At 38.7% G+C, this 28,000-nt stretch overlaps 1 protein-coding gene across 4 annotated transcripts; it reads right to left on the bottom strand.

Annotated features, from left to right (window-relative positions):
• Positions 1-3: 3 nt before the first annotated feature.
• On the bottom strand, positions 4-27,951 carry slc5a6a (solute carrier family 5 member 6a). Of its 4 annotated transcripts, none has more exons than XM_044377183.1 (18): positions 27,189-27,951; positions 17,378-17,470; positions 15,599-15,846; positions 15,296-15,517; positions 14,618-14,683; positions 13,901-13,952; positions 12,210-12,277; positions 11,724-11,878; positions 11,467-11,607; positions 11,192-11,321; positions 10,995-11,083; positions 9,493-9,605; positions 9,077-9,144; positions 8,694-8,780; positions 8,290-8,474; positions 7,631-7,734; positions 6,819-6,940; positions 4-6,721 (listed from the first exon to the last, which is right to left on the bottom strand). In XM_044377183.1, the coding sequence occupies exons 3-18, from the start codon at positions 15,722-15,724 to the stop codon at positions 6,521-6,523; spliced, it is 1,929 nt and encodes a 642-aa protein (XP_044233118.1). In that variant the 5' UTR covers positions 15,725-15,846; positions 17,378-17,470; positions 27,189-27,951; the 3' UTR covers positions 4-6,520. The 4 variants fall into 4 exon arrangements, with proteins under 4 accessions (XP_044233118.1, XP_044233117.1, XP_044233116.1 ...); XM_044377182.1 differs by lacking the exon at positions 27,189-27,951 and adding an exon at positions 26,335-26,548 and having other exon boundaries at positions 17,378-17,521; XM_044377181.1 differs by lacking the exon at positions 27,189-27,951 and adding an exon at positions 26,335-26,548.
• Positions 27,952-28,000: the final 49 nt, after the last annotated feature.

Genomic DNA, 28,000 nt, shown 5'->3' with positions numbered 1-28,000 from the left:
ATGAAATTTGCCAGCATCACTTTTAATATCATCTCAATTCAAGTACATCAAACTTAAAAATCTAATATTCATACATCCAAACAACAGTGAAACATGTCAATAGATTTAAGTGCAGCCAGTTTACCTTTTCACTGAATTAAAGGTGCATGCACCAGTTTTCTGTTTCCCTCCATCAACACGGGATTCTTCTTTGCCATTGAACAGTACAGATGATCAGATCTGTATGATTCATTTATTCATTCATTCATATATCTGGGTTTGGTCCACTTCTGGACAGATGTTTGGGACTGAGCTCATATTCATGGCGATATCCTGGATCATATATGAAAACTGAAAAAGTACATCAGGATACAGAGGAGTTCAAAACAACATTACCACAAAATGAAGGCACAGCCAAAGCAGAGGAGTCATCTTGACTTCAGTGCTTATGGGGTTGTAGATTTTTTTTTGGAATGCATAACAGGAAGAATTCTTGTGGATGGGAGACATAAAGTATAATAAATATTGTACAAAACAATATTTATTATTGGTGGAAATTACTAAGTGCCGTGCTTTTCTTGCACACTTATTTCTGTGCAGTTCTGACTGACTGTAAAAAGGCAACTATTTGATAGAATAAGAATAGATCACACTTGTAAAGGACCTCAAACACTTTCCATTGTAATCAACATCATTCTGAACTCATGAACATAAAATCTAAGCTGCTTTACACCAACTGATGGCTTCAGTCAGATTCTTTCAATAGCAGGACTACTGAGTACTGACCTCATTGTGCTTTATTAGGTGTGTTAGTGTTCATTAGCGTCACAGTGCACCAACCAGAGTGTGTTTATAAAGGAGATCTTTAACAGCAATAATATTAATAATTTATCAGCACTTGAGTTATGTTCCCTCACATTGTAAAGGGGGTTTATATGTGTATCATTAAGGTAACATTACAGGCACACACTTCAAGTAATTTCAGGTATGAAGGAGAAGGATCCATCACTATGCAATCATAAATAAAAACAGATTCATCAAGTACACATTGTCACAGGATGTCATTTCAAATAATTTCAAAAAACTTGAGGAACCATAAAATGTTTTGAAAAATGTGAATGTATCGGTTAGAATGTGGGATGTAGCACTGAGAAAAAAAGCTGTTCTTAGCAGAGATGTCTGTTTAAGATGCTGTCTAAGGCGAAGAATGTTTATGTTCTGAAAAAAAAATCCTCTTATTTAAGGTGCTCCAGTTATGTCCATAAGTAAGTAGACATTTTAGAATGGACTGCTACACTCCCAATTCAGCCTGTCATTCACAAAAAAAAAACATTTCATAGTTCTTGCATATAGAATTCCACATTTCTGTTCATGAAATGTGTACAGGCTTTATGTGAAATTACAAAAATATACAAATATGATCTCAAATAGATCCTCTGTTGATAGAAAACAAAACTAAATATGATTCATATTCTATATGCTTTGGATAAATCGAGATATTTCTGAGTGTCAGGATGATGGTACCAAACAAACATTTGTTGATGCTTACATGGTTTCAAAGGGCTCAACATTCCTTCAAACAGGGATCTAGTGGTCTGTAATCCTTTTCACATAAATGTGACAAGCTAAGCTACTTCTTTTCTGCTGTTCAGCCCTGTCACCTTGATTGTCTGAGCTGTACTCAAAATACCACTACAACTTGAAAATGTAAGGCAACAGAGACATGGACGTCTTAGCTATCAGCATGTGATGGAACAAAGTCATTGTCTATTCAAATCACATGTAGATAAAACATTTGGATGCATGTACTTCATGTGGAGTCATAATAAAGACTAGAAAACTCTTTGGGAACGAGTGTAAAGTAAGACTGGTTGGGGTTTAACGAGCTCTATAGTGTTGAACAAACCATTGTAAGTCACATGAGTAAACATGGACATGGAGTCCATTATCAAGCCCTGGTACAAGAGCAGACACTGAAGACTGACAACACTGCACACACAACATCTCTCTTCCTACACAATGACTATGGATGACTTATAAACACTACTAAGAGCGGCCACAGTGGTCAAGAATTCTGTGATTCCAAAAAATTATGACAAGGATGGCGATGATCAAAAAAAAAAACAAAAAAACAAAAACACTCAAAGTACACACTATTACGTAAATCAATCACGTACTGGCACTGACAATCACCTGAATGAAAAAAAGACGGGCACTTACAAAGATGTTTAAAATACACATACAAAATTACCAGAGATGGCTGGATCATCTTGACTGCCAAAACCATCAAGTAAATGCTGCCGAATAGAAGTAAAGCAGGTCCATCTCAAAGCTCCCACATGGCTTTTCTACTGTATTTGTGATTCAGAGCAGTGCAGTGTTGTATTCAGGGCAGGCATATCAGATGGGAGCAGAGGTAAAATGTGGGTGTTCCATGTTAATTGTACATGACCGCACCTTTTGTGCTCTAAAGGGAAACACACACACGGTATGACGTGTGTCCAATGATGAAACATTGCTGATGTGTGTTGCACTTGACACATATAAAGCTAATGAAGAGTCATGGAGTGCTGCTTCAATACTAGATCACATTCCATTTTAATACCAGCTGATTGAATGAACATTCAGTCAGCTGGCAACGAAATGAGGCACTTTATAACTTCATGGTTGTTTTGTGGTAGAAACAGGAGACGTGTGACTCCATAGTGTTAACTATGAGTGGAGACGGCTCAACATACTCTACATTTATGGCCAAAAAATGTGTACACCTTGTTCTTCATTGTTTGGGCCCCTGTGCACAACACCAGGTACATATAGATTTTTTTTGTCCAGTGGAAGAACTTGACTGGTCTGCACAGAGCCCTGACCTCAACACCTTTAGGATGAGCAAGAACACAGACTGTGAGTCAGACCTTGTTACCAAACATGAATGGGAGCAAATCCCTGCAACCAGGCCCCAAAATCAGGTGGAAAGCCTGAAAGCAGAAGCATGGAGGCTGTTACAACAGCAAATGAATGTCCATTGTTTTAGAATGACATTCTCAGCTATCACATGTAGGTGTAATGTTCAGGTCTACACACGCTCTGTTCTATATAAATAGCGTATGTTCACTATTCCAGAGAACACAATGGAAAATGAAACAAACTTAATTCTGAAACAAATGTGTTTTTCCAATAACACAATAATCTGAGTTTCATTTAATCCATTTAGTGGGAAGCAGACTGGGCCTCATGCAGAAACATTTTTTGTATTCTTATCCTAAAACTCTCTTTTTTTTTTTTCTGTGAGGGTTGCTTGTACGAGTCTTTCAAGTCAGATTCAACAAACTCTCTTAACTGTACAAACTTTGTCATAAATCACTTGTTTCAGCCTGATGAATGTCACCTGTTCATGAGGAGGGGATTGTTTGTGAGATTTGAACATTATTATCATAATTTATTATTGACCCCACTGAAATTGCCATATAAGGGTACATGTTTCATTCACAAAAATATTACTGAAGACCTGAAACAAATATGAATAGCAAAGTGGTCAATGATGTGTCATCAGAGCATCACTGCACTGTGACAGGGATAAAGAGGGAATCTGCAATGTGGCATGAAGTTAGATGTTAAAAAAATGTCTTTCTGAAGCAAAGTGCACCATGGCTAACATGAGAGATGTTCATGTGAAAGTCACAGAGATATTAGACGAGAGAATACTATTAAATTGGCAGCCATAATGATATGATTAACAAAATATTCATTTTGCATAAGTTACTTTTAGTTATACATTTTGTTCTAGTTAATTTCTGTATCATGTGTAAACTCCAAATTCATTCAGATTAAGTCACTGTGATTGCAGGTCAAATGAGTGTTCTCACCCTGTGGACAAAGTGTGTTCATGACTTGTGCTACAGGTCTAGGCCACTTGTGAATTTCAGTGGTACCTCAGAGAAAATTGTAAGTACAAGAAAGGTGGTGAATACCACAAATTCTTTTAAACCATTATGTGCCACTCAAGAATGAATATGTTTGCATTAGTGGTTCTTGCATGAGGCCCCACTGTTTTTGTAATGTACTATGAATCACACTAAATGCCCAATGACCCACAGAAAGTGGGTTAAACTGACCAATCTTTAACAAAATTGTCTTTCAAGGGTGCAACCACCCTTTTCAGAAGCTCCAAGAGAAAAGCAAATGTTGGTCTCTTTGTACCATTGTGCGTTTTCAACTGAACAAACCACAGTGCTTACTTGGAAATAATGGTTAAAGGTCACATATTATACTCCTTTTCAACAAGTTAATATAGGTCTCTATGGTCCCCAAAACATGTCTTTGAAGTTTTTTGCTAAAAAATACCACTGAGATTACGCATTCTAGCATGCTTGTATACCCCTCTGTTTCAGTCCTGTCCTGGATGGGCTGTTTCTGTGTCTATGAAAATGAGATGCTGCTCCAAACACCCCACTTGGGAACTGAGTGTAGCTTTCCGACCATGATACAATGGGAGATTATACGACTACAATGGGAGAGACCGAGGGATGTTGACAGTATTCATATTCATACTGGATCTGCAATGGAGCTGCAGTAGGGTCGTAATACAGTAATGCTAAGTGTATCTGTTGAAAAGAATGGACATATTAGCCTCGGCTTGACTTAACACACACTGCCACAGCTGGACACTGCTTCCACAGCTTTATGGTCTGAGCAAGTTAGCCTCTGGGTGCTAAGCAAAGGTACACAACGTTGCCAAACAAAGGAATTCCTGCAGTTTGAACATTTCTTTTTCACATGTATCATTACCTTCATGGCCTGTCTATCAAGTACATTTACATAACATTACAGCAGCAACACACACATACCGGTGAGGATCATGGAGCAAAACCGGCTAATGTGTAATAGCAAAGCTAACTGAGCTACGACTACAGTTCAAAGTTCCACAAAAAGCAACATGAAAAAACAGTTACCACCATCCAAACTACTACTGTCATTATTTACTTGGCTTCAAATGAGGTTTAACATTCACACCGTTTCTCTTGACTGTCCCTCAACAACATTAGTCACTAGCCATATTAGCCGCGTAACATGCTGGGGCCAAGTTCAACAGGCTAACCTGCTAAATAAACAGCATAAAACATGGCAAAACTTACAGCATCCAAGTTTGATGTCGGGTCACAGACAGCTGGTATCGATCCATCACACACATACAACAGTTTTCCAGTTGTTGTGGGGACATTTCCATAAAAAATAAAGTGAATCCAACAGGTCTTCACTTCCTCAGATGATGGGAGGACATAAAGACTGTTGTGTTGGTTCTTGCAGCCAACAAAGGAACTTTGATTCAGTTCAAAAGTTGATTCATTAGGTTTCAGTGGGTGGGGACCACCTGCCTGCCGGGGGGAGGTCTATGTTCAACAGATCCCTTTATGATGTCATAAAGGGAACCAAATTTAAACAGTGTTTTTGCACACACATCTATTGAAAAATGGAGCAGGAGAAACAGAGAGAGGATGGTCTTTTCTTATAGTTTTGGGGTCTAGACATACCATGGACTCATATTTATGTTGAAAAGACATGCAAAAGTGCATTTCGCATAATATGTGACCTTTAATGTTTAAATAGAAACTAACTTGCTTTCCAAAAACAAGACTGGAACGTTCATGAGGAGGCAGCAGCTCTACACACTGACTGAGATGCTTTCTCCTAATGCAGTTAGAAATATGGCAGTTGAGGATTTACTGTTGTCCGTCTAATTTGGCTGCCACCACCTGATACCATCTCTGCCCTCACCTGAACACACAGCTTTGCTTTTGTGGACTTGTAGGATTTATACATCTATAATAGCAGCTAGAAGGCGACTATTAGTATTAAACCAAGGCCATGTAAAACACTACACTGTTACAGGAATCAAGGCCTTCCCTTGAAGTACAGTCTCTTGGGACATAATTTTTCTTTTTATATTAGATTCTCTTATACATATTCTGGGATTTATAATACCATCATCTCTACAAAAATAACACATTTTACATCTCTTGTCTGTTAACTACCTGGCTGTAGTCACAGTGGAGCAGCTCCTTCTGCTCCTTAACTTTAACTGTACACATAAAGCACATCTGCACACTTCTGGACCTGTGTGTGCAGCTCAGTGCTGCTAATGGAGATCGGCAGGCTGATTTCTCCTTTGTTTGCTGTCATTTGGGCTTTCAGTGCACAGTTCCAGCCTGGCAAGTGTTGACATCCAGTTTTCTTTTTTTGTTAGTTTTTAGGAGAAAAGGGGTGAGAAAGTACCAGTTAAACACAATTTCCCCACATAGATCCTGAGGCTCATCAGCCTCTCTCTACAATCAGATTCAACTGATTATGTAATTGTAAAACTCTATCACCACCCACATTTGGTGCTGTAGACCTTTGGGATGTTTCCACTCTCTGCTTAGTGACGGACTTCATATCAACGATCCTCTCCTCTGAGGAAGAACAAGCTGAGCTCTGACTGGATGGTTGTTTGGGTTGGAAAGTGTGTATGTGTCTAGTGTGGGCTATAAGAGGGAGAAAAAGAGGATCACAGGGCTGTTTCCTGAACGGTGTGAGTTGTCAGCTTGCATGATGGCTGAATGACCCTCGTTTCCGCCTCGTCCTCCTCTGTTTGTGCTTTCTCGCTCTCGGCCTCTTTGTCTTCTGATACTGTGTCCTCTTTGCAGTGAGCTGCTCCATTTCGGTCTTTCTTGGCCGGCTGATAAGGCTGTGCACTGATTTCTTTGGGCTGGTTAACAAGGACAAAGAAACTTGAAACCTCAAGTTACAGTAAAAAAAAAGGGAGGAAAAGAAAACACTGAGACTGAGTGTAAATATGAGGTTACCTTGTAAGCCAGAGGAGTGACACAGCACAGCTTCTCTCTGTAGCGCTCAGGCAGAAAGAAAAGCAATGTGCCCAGGACTGGGAACACAGTGCCGGGGGTCAGCTCCTTTTCCTTCATGGGTCCTAACATGGACAAAGACACAAAAGGTTAACTGCTGTCCTGTCTATCATTTTTTATATATTTATAATAATGTATGATATGACAGCGTACAGCATTAATGTCAGAGGCCTACAGAGAACCTACAAAGAATTATCAGCGACTCTGCAGAGCTTTATAGTGAGTTTCAGCTCATTGTTTAGCTGTGTACTTCTGCAACTGAACCTTTTGAGTTTCGTTTTACTCCTACTTTCCAATTCTTATTTTTACATCATACAGATGGAGGACTACCTGCTCTATTGAAGTGAAGCAGCCATAGGAAATGCAGTGTATTTGTAACCAAGGTTAGCACAGTTCAATAAAAATTGGTACAGCAATGCTGTTTGGAAACTGCTGAACAACTTGTATTAAGCTAGCACAGTCCCCCCTTAAATAAAAGCATGATTGGACCTAATGGTTCCAAATGTAACATTTCAGAGTATTTGATAGCACTTAAATTATTTTCAATTGAAAAATATTTTCAAAGCACAGAAAATGTTCAAACTACCACAAACATTTCTTTACTTAACTGGCGTGTATAGCAAAAGGTCTTTGTGGGTCAGACGGTGTCACATGACCTGCAGTTTTGACTTTAATTCCTAGTGTGACACAAATTCAAATAGCTGCACTGATAATAATGTCAATGGACTTGAAGCTCTAAGTCTGAGTGTGACTACCTGTTAGCAGGCTGACTATCAGTCCCACCACCACCACAGTGGTGGAGTTGTGAGCACTGTACCACATGTAGGACAATGAATAGAGCGCCTCCACTCCTGTTGGCCTGAGGGATGAAAGAAAAATGGAAGTTAAAAGAAACAAAGGAAACACACACACACACACACGCACACACACACACACACTTACAAAAATGTTCATCCTGCTGATGGGAAATAATTTCCATGTGAACCTGTTGTGTACTATACATGCTTCTAACATCATCTCTTAGGTAATGATCCAAGTTCAAACACCAGAACTGAAACTTGATTTTAAGCCAACACTAAAATAAGGTATTAAGAGTTTTGCTAGAATTTGACTGTACATATGGTGAAAACCAAAATCAAACTTCTTCCAAATTTTTCAGAACTACTAGACAGTTAACAGTGATTTTAAACTGTTACTCAGAATTAAAAAGGGACTAGCAAAGGCCAAAGTTATAAAATCTACCCACAACCTCATGTAGCCATTCAGAAATCAAAGCAAAATGACAATTTATAACATTAGATCTCACTAATGGAGAAGTTTTACTGGTTATCTAAGTCTATGTGACTGCTTGTCTGTAGTCTTCATTGAAAGTAATGAATCCAACACACATTTACAGTAAAAGGTAAGGTGTTACCTTGGCTTGGCTGTGGCAGCACTGACCAGCGAAGTCATGACAGTGGTGGTCATGTTATCAAATAGTGGTAAGATGGTGCTGTTGAGGGGGGGCACTGGGGTTGGACCAGGCATGCGCATCACAAAACTGCCAATGCCGATCCAGAAGGCCATGGCGAGACCTGCTACTAATCCAACCACTGCACCCTGAGAGAGGAACAGAGGATAGGAGGGCAGCAGAAAGAAGAGGGCATCCGAGAAGAGGTAGGGGAAGTGAGGGAAAGCAGAAGAGTTGTGCAGGAAAAAGAGAAAAACACTGATGATGATTCACAAGGAATAGCGCTTTCATTGCCATTCCAATCTCATAATTTTTGACTGAATCAAAAAAAACAAGCAAGTATCGAAACATAAAATATATAAACTCACGATGGAGTTTGCCCAGGGGAAGAACATTCCCAGACAGAAGAGGCCAAGCAGAGGACCACCCACCATCCCAAAGATACTGAAGGCTGCCTGAGGGAGCAGATGAATGACACTGAGATGCTGATGCTGGAAGTTAACTGAATTGTACAGCTGCATAATATGAATGATAATTTTGTATTATAATTAATCTTAATACATCTTTACAGTTTTATTGCATGTTTCTTTATAAACTGTTCCAATAAAACACATTTATTTTAGGTGCAGCCTTTTTTTTGTGGGTCAAGGATTCTGCACACAGCAACACCAACTGACTTAAGAGCCTGTCTGAAACATTATTCGTCATTGTTCTCTGTGATGCTGTGGTAAAACAACTCAGACAGACATACCTGCAGCACAGATCCCATTATGGAGGCGAGGTAGGCCATAGCCAGACATATCAGGCCATAGGCCAAAGCTGTAGGAGACATGAGGCAAAAATATTTAGTGTTAACATTTGCTACAACTGTACAGTCAACAAGATTCAGAAGTTAAAAAAAATGTTTATATATTGGCAGTGAGTTACATATTGCATTAAGTGGGTGCAAAAATGTGTACTGAACAAGTAGCATTTGAGTATTACTATTTGTTTCTCATCACAGTATACTTTGCTAAAACTATCACTACTACTAGATTACTAACAATAAAGCATGAGGACAAATAAAATCTTTGTCAAAGTTTGTAAGAATACTAACTCACGCAATATGTGACAAAATAGAATTATGAACTCATGAAAAAAACACAATAATTAAACCACGTGTGTTACCGAGTCCCTTGGACAGCAGTGTGGCTTTAGACTCAGTCATGTTTGGAAAATAAGGTTTAATCAGGTCCTCCATAGTTACTGTTGCTAGGGAGTTGAAGGCAGATGAGATGGTGCTGAAGGGAGAAAAAATGGGAGTGAATGAATTATTGGGATTTCTAAACACATATGACTGCAACAGCGCTATTCTTAAAGGCAGTATCATCATTTTTAAGGGCAGAGTGGACCTAAACCATGCCAAGGCAGTGCCAAACTATGTTAGACCTATCAAGATTTACCAATGTGTTAACCCACTAGTGACAAATCACAACCCACACAATGTATTTAGAGAATGCATGTACAGTCCAGTTTGAACAATATATACCATGAAACAATATGAATTTGCCTGCCGTCAGAGATGTTGCCATACTGTTTATTCTGTGGTAGCTCTCCCTTTAAAATGTTGCGGTGTGTGACATTCAGCCCCACTAGATGTCAGCATACAACTATTTGCTATGACAAGGTATAGAGGAGTAATGGCAATCTGAGCAGGGAATACGGTCACACTCCCTCTGTGTGTGTTGTAACCCGAGCCTCTCTGTTTTGATAACCAGTCCGGCCACGTGTGAATGTGAGCACATGTTAGTCCCTCCGTGCCCTCCCCACGTCCATTTTCAACATGGTGGCCTGGTCACAAACTTTGTCATATTACAGCTAAGCAGTACACTAAAGTATGTTTCTGAAAACATTTGAGAAATAGGCAATGCAGTAACAGAATCTTGACCCAGATTTGATCAGCGCTGCCTAGTTTAACAGTTTGATCTGAGTTCTGTACGCTGTTGGTTCAGGGGCTGCTTTCTTTATTTTTTTCCCCCAACTTTACTGAGTAAACGACGCACACGTTTGATTTGGTCTGAAATGCTGGTGCTATAGTACGACATCTAGGGGGGTGAATGTTGTATATTGAAACCTTTAATAATCAATGAACAGGACAGCATTTCTGTTTGGTTATTTTGACCATTACCTATTTCTCAATTTATAAAAAATGAATGGAGGAACCTACTCATATTTGTGAATTTGCTATATGCATGTGTGCATGTCAAATTAAGTGCAAGACAAACACAATGAAATTAATGGTGTTTTGAAATTAGTACTGATAAGGGAAACACACACACACACACACATCAATAAAACTAATGGACAATAACTCTTTGATGTTTTGATAGTCAGCACATAAAATTACCTACTCTGCCAGTCAGCCATGTTATTGCCAGGCTATATTATTTAAAGAATGACTGGGTTGAAGCCAAAACCTATAAATGATTAACATCTACCAAACACAAAGCTGTGACAACAAGGTTTAGTTTAACTAGTTGTTTGTATTGTTAATTTGTGAATCAGCTTCATTATTATATCAATCTGGGTTAAAACCAACATCATTGTTTTTCACTTTGGGCATACAGCCAACAAGCTTTTCTGCAGTGGATGGTCCTTTACTGCCAGACCTTGTTTCTTGGGTCATTTACCTGAGAGCTCCACTGAAGAGACACGCCACAAACAGGCCTGGGAGCCCGGGCAGATCTCGGAATACATCCATCACAAAGTACAGCACCATCTGCAAAAAGACACCAAACATGAGGACGCACTTCCAGAGCCAAGAAGAACAAAAACACATCAATAATCTATTGATACTGGACAACCATGAAGGCAAATTAGTGTTGACCTGATCATTAGTTTTGACGTAGCCCTTGTCCAGAGGGCTGTCCTCTCCGTAGCGAGCAAACATGACCAGACCCATCAGACAACCTAAACACAGGACAATCTGCTGGCATGGGAAAACAACGTAGCAGGACCTAGGAAGGACATTAAGAGGTGACAAAAAATTGTTACACATGTATTTCACCCTAAATGATTTACAATTATCTGTCCGAGACCATAAAAAACACAAGTTGAGAGACAGATGGACCGTGAATGTTCTGAGAAACTGATGATACCCACATGACAGCCTCTTTCTCCGTACGGGAACTGAGGTATCTCTGGACCTGGGCCTGGTTGACCCCATACAGAGCCAACATCAGGAAGACTCCACCCACACTAAGGGTCCAGAAGGTGTGGCGCTCCAGAGGGTCGGGGTTCAGACTACACAGGCAGAGAGTGAATACAACATAAATGTTTGAAAATACATAAGTTTAAGAAGATTCTCTGCCCCAACCTTTAACGAATTGACAACGTGTGCCAGTACATTGACTACTCACTCTAATCCAGCAATGCGGCTGCCGTTGTTCGCTTTCCTCCAGACCTCTGCTATGCCCCCTGCCTGACTTGCCCCCACCACAATGACCGCTAATTGGCCCGCAAACATTACCACTGTCTGGAACACATCAGTCCACATCACTGCCTTCAAGCCCCCCTGTGAAGCAGAAGCACAAAGGTTTACCCTGTAGTCTTTCTGACACAGCAGTGGATTCACTTTAAAGTTCATAATGATAAAAGTTACAAACTGTCTGTATAAGGTGCGCATGGTTTAGAGCCTTGATGTACTAACAGAAGGAATTAGTAACTTTCTGAATATTTCACATCATTTAGTTTTCATTTGTTGCCAAAAATGCTATACATGTATTATAGTTTTTGTCCAAAAGTTTTATTTAGTTATTGTTTAATTTTTGTTGTGGGAAATACTTACATAATACAAATATCTTTTGTCATTGCTGTAAAGATGATATGTTTAATTAGTGACTCACCAGAGCAGTGTACAGAGTGCACACCAATCCCATGGCCAACACTGCCCCCCATAGGTCAAAACCAGTCACTGCAAGTGAAGAGAACAAAATCATTACCAAACTCTCCACAGCAGGTTATTCAATCATCCAGGTTGAAATCATGTTCCTGTATAAGCAAGCTAGCAAGGTTATTTATATCACACATTTCATACACAGGGGCAATTCAAAGTGCTTTACATACAGATAGATAAAAGAACAGAGCATAAAAAGATTAAGAAGTACAGTATGAAAAAAAACTCATAAACAAAATAAACACAATACAATCTGTAGAAAGTCACAGTGAGTCACATCTAAGAGTCAGAATACAATTATTAGAAGCAATTAACAACAGAGGTGAACATTAAAGTCTTGCGCCTATTTTTAAAAGTAGCCAGAGTTGGGGCACATCTAAGATCTTTCGGAAATCCTAGGAACATTTAGCAGACTCGTCCTTTATGACCTGAGAGGTCAAGAGGGTTCATAATGTGGAAGCATGTCAGAGATGTACTTAGGCCCTGAACCATAAAGTGATTTATAGACAAATAATAATATTTTGAAGTCAATTCTCTGACACTGGTATCACTGATATCTGACACTGATATCTGAGAACTGGTGTGATATGTTCAGCTGTCTTGGTCCTTGTTAGGACTCTAAGCAGCAGCATTCTGAATGAGCTATAACTGCCTGAGTGCTTTTTTGGGAAGGCCTGAGAAAAGACTATTATAGTGGTCTAACTTACTGGAAATGAAAGCGTGAAAGAGTTTTTCTAGATCTTGTCTAGACTTGCAACCTCTAATTCTTCACTTAGATATGTAGTTGCCAATGGAAACAAAGTACTCCCTGTTTTGCAGATAGGACCTTAACCAGTCTGAGATTGTGCAAAAGAATCCAGCCCAGTTTCCAGTCTATCTAATAGTATTGAATGGTCAAAAGTGTCAAAAGCAGCACTGAGGTCAAGTAGTGCAAAGACTGAAATTTTGCTTGCATCAGTGTTCATGTGAATGTCATTTAGAATTTAATAAGTGCAGTTTCGGTGCTGTGATGGGGTCTTTAACCTGATTGGAATTTGTTGAAAAGACCATTAGAAGTTAAAAACGTTGCAAAGTTATTGGTGAAAAACTATTTTACTTATAAAGTGTAGATTTGATATGGGTCTGTAGTTGCTAATTACAGAAGCATCCAGGCTATTCTTTTTTAGTAAAAGCTTAATGACTGCAGTTTTTAAGGCCTTTTGGAAAATGCCTGAAAGAAGGGAAAACTACAAAACAAAACAAAAAAAATCTATTCTTGCACAGTCACTGTCAGCACTTATGGTAAATTTATTTGGTAGCTATGTTTTGGTCAGGTGACCATCAGGCATTTCACATAGAAAAAGACAAAAGTATACATACAGTATACATGCATACACAAAACAGTCAGCCATTCCTCGGGAGTAAGTAATCAATAATCTCATATTCTATTAATCTGGTGGTAGTACATGAAATGACTGGTTATCGGTAGCCTTTTTGTATAATTACCCCTAAAAATATAATCTAAGGTGTCCTGTCTGTTTACAAGTACATGCATTGTATTAAATACTGTCAGTAACTGTGGGCACTCATTGGCATAAAATATTAAATTAATGTCAGAAGTGTGATGGATCCTGTGGTAAAATATGACAAAATAAATGTTACCTGCATTGAGTGCTAAGGCTGGAGCATACAGGACCACCCCCATATAAATGACCTGCAGAGAAAAAAAAAACATTATAGTGCATGAAGCTAAACTCAAAGGTCATGTTTTGGAACTAGCTGAGGGCAGAGACTGACTCAGACCTGCCAGATTAAACCCTGCTCAGATGTAAAACAAACATTTGGCTTTGGAGTGTTGTTTTTGGATGCATAAATGGACATAAATGTACAGACAGTGGACACGTGTCCTGATGGGATTTTATGAGGTCAAGGAGAATGTAAGATACTACTTAACACTGATAATTTTCTCTTGTTGGGAGAAAATAGAGATGATGTTAACCTCATAAAAAGGAAACACAAACCATAATTAACATTTTACAAGGGCCAATGTGACATTTCCAGGGCCAAAGTTTCACTCAGGCTAACATATGTATCTGTAATCACATAACTGATGATGCCTTGACCCCAAAAAGTCACTTAGAATCAAACTAACAGAGGTTGAGATTTTTTCAGTTTGATTTTTATTGGAAAGTGTTTAACTTTTATTACCATTTAGAAGATGATTATCTTACTTAACGACTAACTATGATTGCTGACTTCCTTATCTAAATGACAACTTGCTATAAAGGCGAAATATACAGTACGATTCCTTCACGTGTTGGCACCATAAAAATTCTAAACTAATGTACACACAAAATATGAAGCAGAAGACAAAGATACCATCTGAAAGATGAAGGTCACAGTCCCACATATACGAACAGTCTTGTTAAAGCGCAGCTCCAGATACTGTCAAGAGGAGAGAGGGAAAGACAAAAGAAAATAATTAAAAAACAAAAGCAAAAGGCTTATTATATATCATCTCAGAGTCATCCGGTAATTTATAGTCACACAAGACAGATTTATTTTGGTCACAGGAAATCACTGATGGTAAATGACTGATCAGCATGTTTCTGGCTGTAGATAAAAACCCTGTAAAGATGTTCAATCTAGAGACAAGAACATCTGTTTCAGTTGGACATTAACACATCAAGGATAAAATGGATAACAAGATAGATAAGAAAGCTGAGCTCTGCGGATCATACTTGGGAAGGACAAAGATAGGACAAGCAGGAGAAAAGGGTGTTTTGTAAAGTGCAAAACAGAAAAACACAGAAAAGCGAGTGATAAAAGAGAACAAGAGATCAATTACATTACATTTATAGGTCATAAAACCACCATAGTGGCAGGTAGATTCTACAATTTGCCAAATGCTCACAATACTGACAATTCAATTTGACACGAATCAACAATTTAAAACACTACAGCATAATTGAAAATATACATATTTTTTAATTATGTGAAGTATACAAGTAATTGTTTTTAAATTAAACCGTTTATTACTTCTCTACTTGTGTGTACCTCATAGGCGCTGGACAGCCGCAGCCTGTAGAAGACTGGTATGAAAACATGAGCTGGGATGAGCAGGCCCAAGAAGTAGGAGCAGCCCAGGAACCAGTACTGAGTCCCAAAGGTGTACACCTCAGACGGAGCACCCAGGATGGCTACAGCTGACTGAAAAGTGGCCAGCAGGGACAGAGAAACAGGCAGGCAGCTCATGGAGCGGTCAGCCATCAGGAACTCCTGTGGCAAACAAGATGTTAATGTCAGATGTTAACTCTGAGTCTAAGTCTCCTCCATTGTGCTTAAACATTAGAAGCCTACCTGTGTAGTACGCTGGCGGCCTCCAGAAAAGGCATAAAACAGGCCGATGCCAGCTGAGGCCACCAGCAGCAAGACAAAAATGACATAGTCCACCGTGGTGAAGTGCATCTGGACTACCTCCCCCATGATGACAGTGGAAGTGGGGGGAGATAGGGGTACGGGAAAGAGAAGGCCGTTGGAAGCACGGCCGCTGGGGGAGATCACGACGTCAATGAAGGCACTTCACCCATAGGGAGACTTACAGAGACCTGGAGGAAGAAAGGCAAAGACAGGAATTAAGTAAGGAGGATGTTAAGTAAATCTCCCTAAGATCTCCCACTGAGATCTTGGGGAACTGACAGGACTGTAAAGTGAGAGTTGTCATGAAATATACCCAGGCAGGAACAGCTCCCTAACAGTCTATAAAAACAATACAATTAGAGCAATACAGTTTGAATCTACAATACCAGTCAAAAGTTTGGACACATCTTCCCATTCACTTGAATGAGAAAGTGTGTCCATACTTTTGACTGGTACTGTAGACAAGAAACTTTCATGCACTCAGGTTTTATTATTATTACACCAGTAATAAAACCAAATTCAAGAACATTAAATGCATAACTGCCTACTGTGGTTGCAACAGCAGAATCACATTGCAGTGATTCAGCAGTATGATACACTAGTTAAATACTGCTAGACATTAAAAAGTTTCACCTAAATGACCATAAGATGAGCTAAATTTGATCTGAGAACAGACAGGTAAAGGAGGATGGCTACCGGAGGAAGGGAACGATTATGGAGGGTGGAATCAGAGCCAGTGTTATGCATAAACTAGTCCTTTGATACTTCAGTGTGTATATATTAAGCACCATATGGTTAAAAAATAACTGCTTTGAGTGGAAATTGTGTGACAGATGAAGGTGTCTGTAAAACTTTACTGTCATCAGAGAGCATTAGAGAGCAATTATTCCTTATAATTAAAACATGTTTTAACGTCTAATCACTGCCATATTAGAATTACAAGATTATTAGTAATAGCTGGCTGGCTAGACAGATGGGCTCAGGTCATGGCACTTATTGTAAAACAAATCAGAGAAAAAGTTGATATGTTCAAGAAGGAGAGAGAAACAGTGAGAAACTATGCATGTATTACAGAATGACTGCATGAAAGATGAGTGTGAGGAATGTGAGGAAATATAAGAGCGACCTCGCTTCTTTATCTAGCAGAAAAGTACATCTGATCTAAAACAAGTCTGTTTTTGAAGCTGGTGTAACAAAGGAGCCTGGGAATTACTCTGTTTTGATAAAAATGCTTTAAAAATGTTACTTTTGAAAAAACATAGTGTACAGGGCTGATTCAAGTGTGAGGATAAAATGTCTATGAGGGCAGGATGACCTCCTTGTCCCAAATCTAAAATCTAAAAATGATTATCTTCTGTTAAAAAAAAAAAACAAAGTAAAGTTTGATACATAATTGCATTTGTTTGTCAGTTGTCACTGAATGTGCTGATTCTGAAATTAAAGAACACTACAGCAGTAAAACAGTGTTATAATATTATAACAGCATACTCAGTAAAAACACACACTTTACTATCCTATCTCCTTTCAACAGACACAGTTAAGATGTATTATGTTCACGTCCAAAGCTGGACAAAAAAAAAAACCTAAATTACAATAACATTAAATGCAATTTCTAAGTTGCAAAACACAAACTATTTGTCTGAGAAAAACATACAAGGTCACAGTCCTCGCTTGAATATGACAGAAAAAAGCTACAAAGAAAAAGAGCAAAGGACTTACCGACCTACTGAGCTGGCTGACACACACTGGCCACTCAGACTTAATACACACTGGAGAGGAGTACCTTTATCACAACCTCCAATCACGATTACCCTGGAGGCAGAAGAGAAATTCAGCAATATTCAGCAAATAGTTCACCAACACCTAGAGACACATGGGGAGAAATGAACTGTCACAATATTGGTACAAATGAATTCAACACCTGTGTAATCATTTCAAATAACAGCAATTTCGTTTCTTGTGAATACAGATCATTTAAATCAAACAAAACCCGATCCCTTGTTATGTTTTTACGGTAGACACATAATCATATCCTTTGACAGTTTGCACTTTAGGACATATTTTTGTTGTCAACAGTGAAGACAGTTTTTAACTCCTTGCTGTGAAAATAACTCTCATATTCCTCCAAATGTAACACCATCTTCTCTTTCACAGTGTATTGAAAGTGTATTGTCCTACACTCCTTACGATGAAGAGCCAAGAGGCAGCTGACTGCAGAGGTGAAGTCATGTAGAGAAATGAGGAGAGGGGCTTTGAGCAACAGAAGATAATTGGAAGGGAGAAAAATCAGAGAAAAACATGGGGTAGCCTAACTCTTGATGTCAGAGTAGTAAGAAAAGAGGAGCATAGAGCCAGTGCAGTACTTATTCACTGAACTACTTTATTTGGATTAGTTTAACTCATTTTTGGTAAAAATGAACTAGGGCTGCAACTAATGATTTTTTCATTATCAATTAATCTGCCGATTATTTTCTTGAATAATCAATTAGGCCAGTTGTTTGGTCCATTAAATGCCAGAAAATGGTGAAAGTGTTGATCACTGTTTCCCAAAACCAAATGTGACGTCTTCAAATGCTTTGTTTTGTCCACAACAGTCGACAACCCAAAGATATTCAGTTTACTACCACAGAGAACTATAAAACCTGAAAATATTCACATTCTTTCATATGTTGAAACTTTCTTTGTTTCTCATTTGAATTGATTTGGCTACCACAGCAACATTTAAGCAAAACACAGCTAGTCTGTGTAGAAATTCATATGGCTCTTTTACCTTATTTCATCAGATACATAACTGTGAGATGACATGCAAACAGCCCTGTACCATCTTAATATAACTCATTATCTCATTATGGGAGTTAGAAAAAAAGATTCTTTGAATGAGAGCAAAGCTAATACATCGGACACATTGGCAGAGAGGGTATATCAGCCAATATTGGCTGGAATATTAGGGCAAACTTGGAAAATCTGCTTAGGAACATTGTTGATTAAAGCTCTGCTCTCCCTCAAATACTACTTCTGAGTAACTGTTCTTCAGCCAGGCCCTCCACTGGTCATATTCACATGCTGGCAGCTGTAAATGGCACTGAAGGGCAAATGTTTCAAATGACAAGAGGCAAGAGATCTAGCCAGTGTCACAGAGTCCAGCTTCTTCTAGCTGGAGCACTTGGTTGTTGCCATTTTGCCGACTTCTAACTGTCAGACAACTGTCTCTATGATAACCAAAGAACAACTCAGCAAGGATTTACATGTGTGAGACTGTGAATGTGTGAGATTATGTCTATGTGTGTGTTCAATGTTCATCAAACAGAGGTGGTGTTCTGCAGGGAAGGACCTGTCTGTGTGATACTCCGTGCTGCTCTGATCAAGCATTTGCCAAGACATATGACCTCATTAAATCCCTCTCTTATCATTATGGCTCATTAACTCTAATCTACCTGAGGTATGACTGTGATTGGGAACAGGAGCAACAGGTTCAAGTCAAAAGGACTCATCAACAGACATAATGTAGCACTTTAGAAACTTATTTCAAAATGAGTGTACAGAACGTGTCCATCTCCAGCACATTCATTCATCATTCTCTTGTGGTAGTGTGAGATTTCAGTAAATCAGTAAATTGTAGTAACAGTTAATGCTGAAACACCGTAATGCATAAACAAGTTTGATCAGTTACAGTTCAGTATGGATGAGAAAGCACAGGCTGCATAAAGTTCAGCAAGGTCTGAAACAACTTAAAAGCATCACAGATCATGAGTAATTGTAGTGTTGGGTCTGTGCTCGGTGGTTACACAGTATGAGACAACCTTAATCAAACTGTATAAGCTGGCAGCCCTTTGTTGCACTTCTGGGTAGAGATAATAAAACCCTGACTGTTGAGACACCATGCTAAACTGGGCAGAGTAAAAACCTGACAGGTTACTAAGGACCCTTGGATTAAAACCATTCCAGTCGTTTAAAAACAAGAAGCACAGCAACTTCACAGTGTGTGGTCTATGGAAAATCACTAAAGTAAAGCTACTTAAAATGCCAGACTGACTTGTGACTGTGCAGTTCAGGTGTGGGACACTTCATTTCATTACAGGGTACCCTGAGAAGGCAGAACGGTTACAATTCACCAGTCCTTATCACTGATAAGGGTTGATGCTATGTGAGTGGTGGGTGGGTCTATGTCAGCAGTTTGTTAACTCAAAACTATCTTCTACCTGCCTCCAACTGACCAAAAAAACCCCAAATTTATTAATTAACTAATGAAGGTTACAAGACAATAAAAGAAACAAACTTAGCAAAACCAAATGCTTAAACACAACAGTTAAACTCATATATAGACACACACACACACACACACACACACACATATATATATAGCTAGATAAATATAGATAGATATAGATAGATAGATAGATAGATAGATAGATAGATATAGACAGTACTGACATGTTAATGCAGTTCTATACTCAACATGTAGTATAAACTGTAAAAATCAACCTCCAGAACAAAGTAACAAGTAAAACGAAAATCCTTCACAGTTAAATCAGAGACAACTACCATCTCTGCCTAGTCTTTAATAACTCAACTGGTTGAATTTGACTTTCCTTTAAAGTCTCAAATCTTTTCCCCTTTAAAACACTGCCAGAAATCCCAGCATGCATTTGCCCTCACAACCATGGACTGTCCTTTCTCACAGTCAGAACTCAGAGCAACTAAACTCAACTGGGCTGACCTTTTCAGCAGAGACATGCCAATGGTAAAGACTAATCAAGTTTTCATTCCCATAAAACATGAGAAGAGGGGCATGAAGTCCACAAGCCAACGTAAGCAGGCACTCGTAGCTGCAGATTTTTTCAGTTTTGCTAGAAATGCTGTGTGAGCCTCAGAGCACTCACTGTATAGTGTGTTCCCTTTAATATAATACTTAACAGTAACCCTGAAGGCTAATCTAAAGTGTGCACTGTGCAGTTGATAGCTTTCTGCTATAGATTCTCTATAAAGGAACATGGCTCACAGCAAGCAATTAGCTTCTGCACCAGTTGGCTGAGGCCTGATTCACTGGAGCTGTGCCTCCTCCCAACATGAGTGCACAAAACAACTAACAACTGGTCATTCTGACGCTTGTTTCTTCAAACTACTTTAATTATTTTTAAATTTTACAAGAGGAAGACAGATTTTCATTTTTGTAAAATAACATTCAGTTTTTTTCAGCAGGGCTCTGGGCATGGCAACGACTGTATCAATCGGTCGGTCCACCAATTTGGTCCAGACTTAAAAAAAAATAAAGCTCAACAACTATTGCAATGAAATTTTGTACGGACATAATGGTCCCCAGAAGATGAACCATAAAGATTGGTTCAAATATCTGCAAAATCAACAAATTATTACTTAATTCATTAATTATTTTTCTGATTAATAGTTTAAGTCAAAACATACTGAAACAGTGAGACCAACTTTCAACTGCTTGTTTTGTCTGGCAAACAGTCAAAACCCAAAGGTATTTGAACTATACTGACTTTGAACAGCAGCCAGTCATCACATTTAAGAAACTACAATCAGTGAATGTTTGGCATTTTCACTTGATAAATGACTTCTTTAATTATCAAAATAGCTGTTGGGTTTTTGTTAGTTTACTAAATGACTGACTAATGGTCTCAGCACAGACGACGGCCCTAAAAAACACAATACCTAAGATTTAATAAAACATCCAACAATATCACAAGTGTGTCATTCTCACATATTTGATCAATGCTTAGACTTCTTCAGTTCAAGTAGGCAAAGGTTCATTTATTTACTCATGCTGATCACTTATAATCCGTCTTACACCTTTCACTAATCTGTCATTTCAACTGAGTGTGTGTGTGTCTCTCTACACAATACAGTCTCAAAACAAGCTAAGATTACATTGAAAATATCTGAGCCCCAGATCTTTTCATTATTTCCACACACTGTTATTATGATGATACAAGAGGAAAAAGACAACAAAGTGAATGACAGCTTTTGTTTAATGTTTGACCAGGCTCTGTGTGTAAAGAGGTGGAGGTGGTGTCATCATCACAAAACACCACAAGGAGGTCAGGGAGGCCAGGGTTGCCTGGCAACACAGGGACAATGATTGTACATTACACGGGGTAGTCGGAGCTGAGCTATTGGCAACGGAGCTTCCACCGCTACACCCCCGCCTTCTTTTGTGTAAATGGTAGAAAATAGAAAAGCTGCGGTTTGATGGTGAGACAGCAGGTAGACATGGGAAGGTCTGCAGCTGCTCAGGATGGACTGCTGAATGAGACCAGTGCTTTATAAAGACTATCAAGCTAGTTCAAAGCAAATCCTGCTTTTTCATTCTGCCCATCAAACAATCAGAGGCATAAACATATGACTACATTTCATTTTGTGAGCACTTACACAGAACACCAGACGAATACTGCCAGATGTTTTCTTATTGTCCTTGACAGCAAGAAACACAAATGGGTATAATTACAAATGGATCAGTTTGTGCCTTTTTATAAAGACATCAGTGATATCTAATGTCATCAATTTACAAATCTGCTGAATCTGTCCTTTCCTTTGTAGGGATATTACAGAGCAAGACTACAAGTCTGCAGCCACACACAGCTATACACAGCTGTGCTTTGAGCTAAATGCTAATGTCAGCATGCTAACACGCTCACAATGACAATGTTAACATGTATATGTTCAGCAGGTATAATGTTTATCTTGCTCACCGTCTTAATTTAGTGCATTAGCATGCTAACATTTGCTGATTATCACTAAACACAAAGTACAGATGAGGCTGATGGGACTATTATTAGTTTTGCAGGTATTGAATCATAAATCAAAGAACTGGATGAATTGGAATTTTTACCTGATGGTGTTAGATGAAAAGTCAGAGCATCACAAAAGTTATAACAAGTCATCCTATGTACCAAATTTCATAGCAAACCATTAAATATTCGAGATACTTCACTCAAAACTCCAGATGTCAACCTCACGATTGCAGAGGAACCAATGTTATCTGTACTAAATTCCATGGCAATCCATCCAATAATTGTCAAGACTTCACACTTAAGTAATTTCACTAAAGAAAAAAGAAGGCAACCTCATGTCAAGGGTCACCAAAGTCACTTGGTTTCATATTCTGGGGACCATGAATGTCAAAATTGTGAAAAAATTAGGCAATTATGAGAATCCATCCAACAGTTGTTGAGATATTTCAGTCTGGACCGACCTACTGACAGACATTGCCCTCCCTAGAACTACGCTGCTAGCGTGGCTAAAAGACGTTCTAGGTATAAACTCATTAGTCTGTAAACATCGGTCTGAATACCACTTTAGATTGGGAGATTATAACAGTGAGATATTTTGGAATGCAAAAATTGGTCCTGATTTTTACTATTCAAAGCAATAACGAGCATTTTTGGTGACACTTTATTTTAAGTCCCCCTATTTATCACTGATAAGCACAATCTAAACATTTAATGAATGGTTTATAACACACTATTAAGTAGTTTTTAGCAGATATAAAGGACATTATAAGTGTTTCATGTACAGTGTACAGTATTTCAATGTACAGTATTTCTCAAGAATTATAACTTTTATGAAGATATATTATTAAAACTGTGTTGCTACAGTATATTGTCATTCATCATCTGTTTATACACCAGCTTCATTGTCTTCTATCTGACTATATTATAGTGTTATAAACCATTTATTAAATATTAGATTAAATTATAAATGCTAACTAGGGTGACTTTAGAACTATGTTAACTGTATTATTTTTAGCCAAGACAACCACAACACACAAACAGGTGTGTGGTATGCCCACTACCAACTACATGCATGTGTACGCACCCTGCATGCCTACATACACACAGCTGGTGTACTGCCATCCTCTTTGAAACTGGTGCCTCCACTGGCCCCAACTCTGCTTGTATCTCTGTGACCCAAAAGGCCAATAATTTGAGTAATCATTAAACCCTCAGTTGAACCCTGGCCTGGCTTTGTTGATCAACCACCATCACAGACTGTGAGACAGAGGTAGAAAAAATAGAAGCATCACAGTTTGTTTTTATAAGCAGCAAAGATAAAGAGCCATTGAGAGGTGAAGTATAAAATTATCACCACTGATTAAGTGCTGTTATCAGCTCTGAAAGACATTGTTGTAAATAAAGAATGTATCTGCTACTGAAAACTGATAATACTGACCAATACGTGACATGAACACTGTGTTTGTATTTTGTGGTGACATTAACATAACTCCAGATAATACTAAAGGAGAAGGGTGTTTAGTTGAAGATTGTGTCTAATCATTAGCTTGCAGAAGATGTGATAGTCCCTCACAGATAGCAGGGAGGTCAGCTTGGCCGTCTCCAGATGATCTGAGAAAACTCACACTACACTTCAGAATCATCTGTGGGGGTGGAACTGTTTGTATGTACCAGTATCAGTGAATTAGCTTGGTGGCAATCAAAGGTACAATAAAATAAACTTCTGTCTATTCACATCTATCCTAAAATCTAAAGCTTGCAAAAGGAGCTATACACCCTGAAATACATTTTCATATGGGCTACTAAGTCTTGATTCATGAATAAGAAAAAGTTTTCAGTAATGTCAGAGTTCAACAAGACTGACATCATAACTGTGTCTCACAATTGTTTGGGACGTGCCTTCAGTGCACATTAGAAATCAGAACAAACTCTGTCCAACTTTGTCTGAAGACTTGTATGAAGAACTATATGGCCCGTGAAAATGTGATTGTGCTGAAGTCAATACATTCTTTACCTTTGCTCACAAGCAGCAACCAAATGGCAGAGGCACATTTTAGACATACAATGCCTCTATTCATTCTCTATTAACTACACATCTGTCATACTTCTGTACATTGAAATCTTGTAAAATCCAATGCTGCAAATCAATGACCAAGACTGCTTTATAGCAATACAACCAAGAACATAAAAGGTAAAGCTACAATGGTATAAAAAGGAAGGCTTTTTCATCTTCACTCTTGTTATTTTCTTTATGTTAAGTTTTTTTTTTTAACACTGTAGCACTTTAAGATTCACTGTGAATGAAAAGCGCATTACAAATTAAATGCATTATTATTATAAAAGGGCATACTGTAGAAAAATATCTGACTGCTCTGTTGTCTCATGATATCTCACCCTGTACAGTAGCTATATTTAAGATATGACTACTGGTGCTTATATTGTGATTCAGCAGAATGACATACTGGTTTAGTTTTGGGGCTGATCCTAGTGATATCTTAGTAAAAAAAATTAACTTGTTAGTCAATAGTTAATGTTTTCAAAATTCTAAAAAAAAATGTTGATGTGAACTTCTATACGCAGCAGTATCATAAATATTTCAAATGAAGTTTTAATTCTTATTCCATAACGTCAGACACATTTTAAATGGTTATTAAACCACACAGCCACTCTTTAGTCCATATACTGGTCAGTCAGGCTTATGAAGGAGTCCCTACGGTTAAATGCAGCGCCTGATGCCGTTAAGAGGTAAATATTGGCTTTAAACAGGACATGTGAAGTTGTTGCTAACGGAATGTATGTTTGCCGTATTGTCAAAAAGATCAGACGTCAACCCCCAAATAAGACACAACTTAAGTCATCCAACTTGTACTGATACAGAATTACTGGACCCTTTAGAGACATATATGGGAACACAGACAGATCCTCTGCCGAGTTGGCTAATTGGTCCCCACACGCTCCAACAAGTCATTCATTTGAGCTGCTGGTGTTTCGGTTTAACTAGTGACCGTGTTAACTGGTGACTTTCAGTCGAATGGTTGCTCGTAATGACACAGAACTTCTATGCACAGAACACGTAGCTGTCCTCCTGAAAGCCTTTAATTTTACTTTAATCAATGTCAAATACATACTTTTTAAATACATACTGTGTTTAATATCTACGCTAACCTTTTAGGTTTAAGTGTGCTCAGCAAGGCTCATTCACCTCTCGTAACGTGTCTTGTAATGTAGGAGACAAACCGTAGCCCGTGAGTTAGCAGTGCAGCTGTAGCCTATCTTGGGATTTTACACAGTTATCCTCAATCTGAAAGCGACTCATATTCAACCAATTAACCTGTATAGTTTCAAATCCCTCATTAGACGGTAGCTGCACTTCTAATCTATATCTTTCCCCACATTAAAAGTAACTTAAAAAAAGTGAATGCTTCTTGTTGGCGAAACCGTTTGATTTACAAACTGTAACACAAAAAGGACCAGGACGACAGTTGCCGTCACCACAACAACCATGGACGCATTCGGCGTCACCAGTTAACACGGTCACTCGTTAAAGCGAAACACCAGGTATGAGCAAGCCAAACTGGTTTACGTTTCCTTAGCGTGACTGACTAGTTTGGTGCGGTTAACGTAGCGGAGACATTAACCAGCTGCCATGTTACTACAGCTGTATTACATACAGTCACAACCTAAAGAAACAACAACCAGAAATAACACAAGTACACAAAACAGCTTGATATTTAACTATGTGTCCACATGGTCCTGTTGCCCAATCATTCAAACTTTCCTCAACCACCGCGTGCACCAACGTGAAACTATAATCTGACACCCGGCAACCTCCGAGCGCGCAGCGACGCTAAAACGCATTAAACGCATTTTAGTGCTTTCCGTGAGGACACCGTTTGTATATTACAAGTAGCTAAACAGGCTTACCTTTGAGTACTCTTCGCTGCTACATTACTACATAACTGTAAAGCTGCGGTTCATCACCAGGAGCTAATGGACCGCCCATTCTCCTTGACACGGAGATATGATGTCGCCTTCACGTGCTCCTCGGAAAACTACATTTCACGCCAATTCGCACTCACCACTGGAATAATTCATTTTGATGCGATTTAAAGTATATAACATTGCTGCACCTACATGATTGGAATCGATGTGGTTTAAAAATAATTACATAGTTCCTATAATAAAAAATGTTTCATAGCAATGGTTTTGTGTAAAACATGACATGGAGTGAAAGCCAAGAGAAGGTTCACATCAAATATAAGTCACTATACAGTGTGTTGTACCACTGATGCCATTACATCAAGAATACGCCTTAATTCAACACAGCTCCCATACTTTCAGCCCTCATTCGTCATTTTGTAAATGCTTTTCATAATTACGACCTTTCCGCTGTCACTGAAGGCAGCATAACACGTGTTTGACAGGCTGAAATATAACGCTAGATAATTTGTGAACGCAAGCTTTATTTCTGAACGTTTGCTTCATTCAGAAATGACAAACTAAATTTTCAAGAAATTGGAGGAGACACAAGAACATAGCAGCTGTGGAGACCATTTCAGCGATGCCAATGTTTACTATAATGAAAAAGGGTGATGTCGACACAAGACCACCAGGTTCAACATTTATTATGACGCCATTCTACGACTACGGCTGCGCTAGAGGAAGGGAAAATCGTCATCATGGTAATTAATTACCATGGCAATGACCACTGATTCATTTTATAGATTTAGAGACAGTCACCCCGCACATCACATTCACACTGTTGTCATATTTCTTACCTGTTCATTGCTACGTCGAAGGCAAGTTTGAGTCAATTTATAAAGGTATATCCTCCAGTGACACATATTGACTCTGCTTAGGAAAAACATCAGTGACATTCATGATGCTTTACCGGCTCCATCCTCCATTTCTCCCAGTGCGCATTCGTAAGCCGCAGCTGCATAGGTTGCTACATCTCTCTCCCCTCCTCCCGCTGGTGACTCATGTGTCTCATTGAATTAATAGTGACACCAGTGTAACACCACAGGGGGGAGAATGACGCTGTAAAAACAATACCACCTACTGACTGATTTATTTATATTAATCACTCAGCCTTATCTGAAGATAGTGTTAACAAAACAATTGTTTTTTCCAGTACAACCTGCCAGAAATGCATTATAGAAAAACCACACTAAGACTGCTTCATTAATAAAATAAAGCTTCTACAAACATTGCAAGATTCTGGGTGATTGGGCAAATGTTGGCCAGTATTTGCCAATAGTGTCAAAGAGTGTCTGCATCATGACGACAACATGGTAACTCTATAATTTCTATCTCCTGACAGAAGAGGCGATTTCTCTCTGAGGCCAAAGGAAGCCTGGCCTCACCATAAATATATTCCAATAAAGAAAACTAAATGTATCATTCCAACAGCTGCGTCTTTTACTGAGTTTTGCTATCTCCCTTGTTATCAAAACATTCTATGTATTATCATATTTTTCTTCTTTGGCTAGTGTAGCAAGCTAAACAGTGCCCCTCTGCATGCATTACATTGTGTAGTTGATGTCCTCTGGTCTGTCTAGTGGTCAGTGAAATGCAACACTCAAAGGAG

The sequence above is a fragment of the Thunnus albacares genome, chromosome 16, assembly GCF_914725855.1.
Source record: "Thunnus albacares chromosome 16, fThuAlb1.1, whole genome shotgun sequence".
NCBI lineage: Eukaryota > Metazoa > Chordata > Actinopteri > Scombriformes > Scombridae > Thunnus > Thunnus albacares.
Note: the sequence above shows the minus strand (reverse complement) of the source record. Positions and strands in the feature narration are given on the sequence as shown.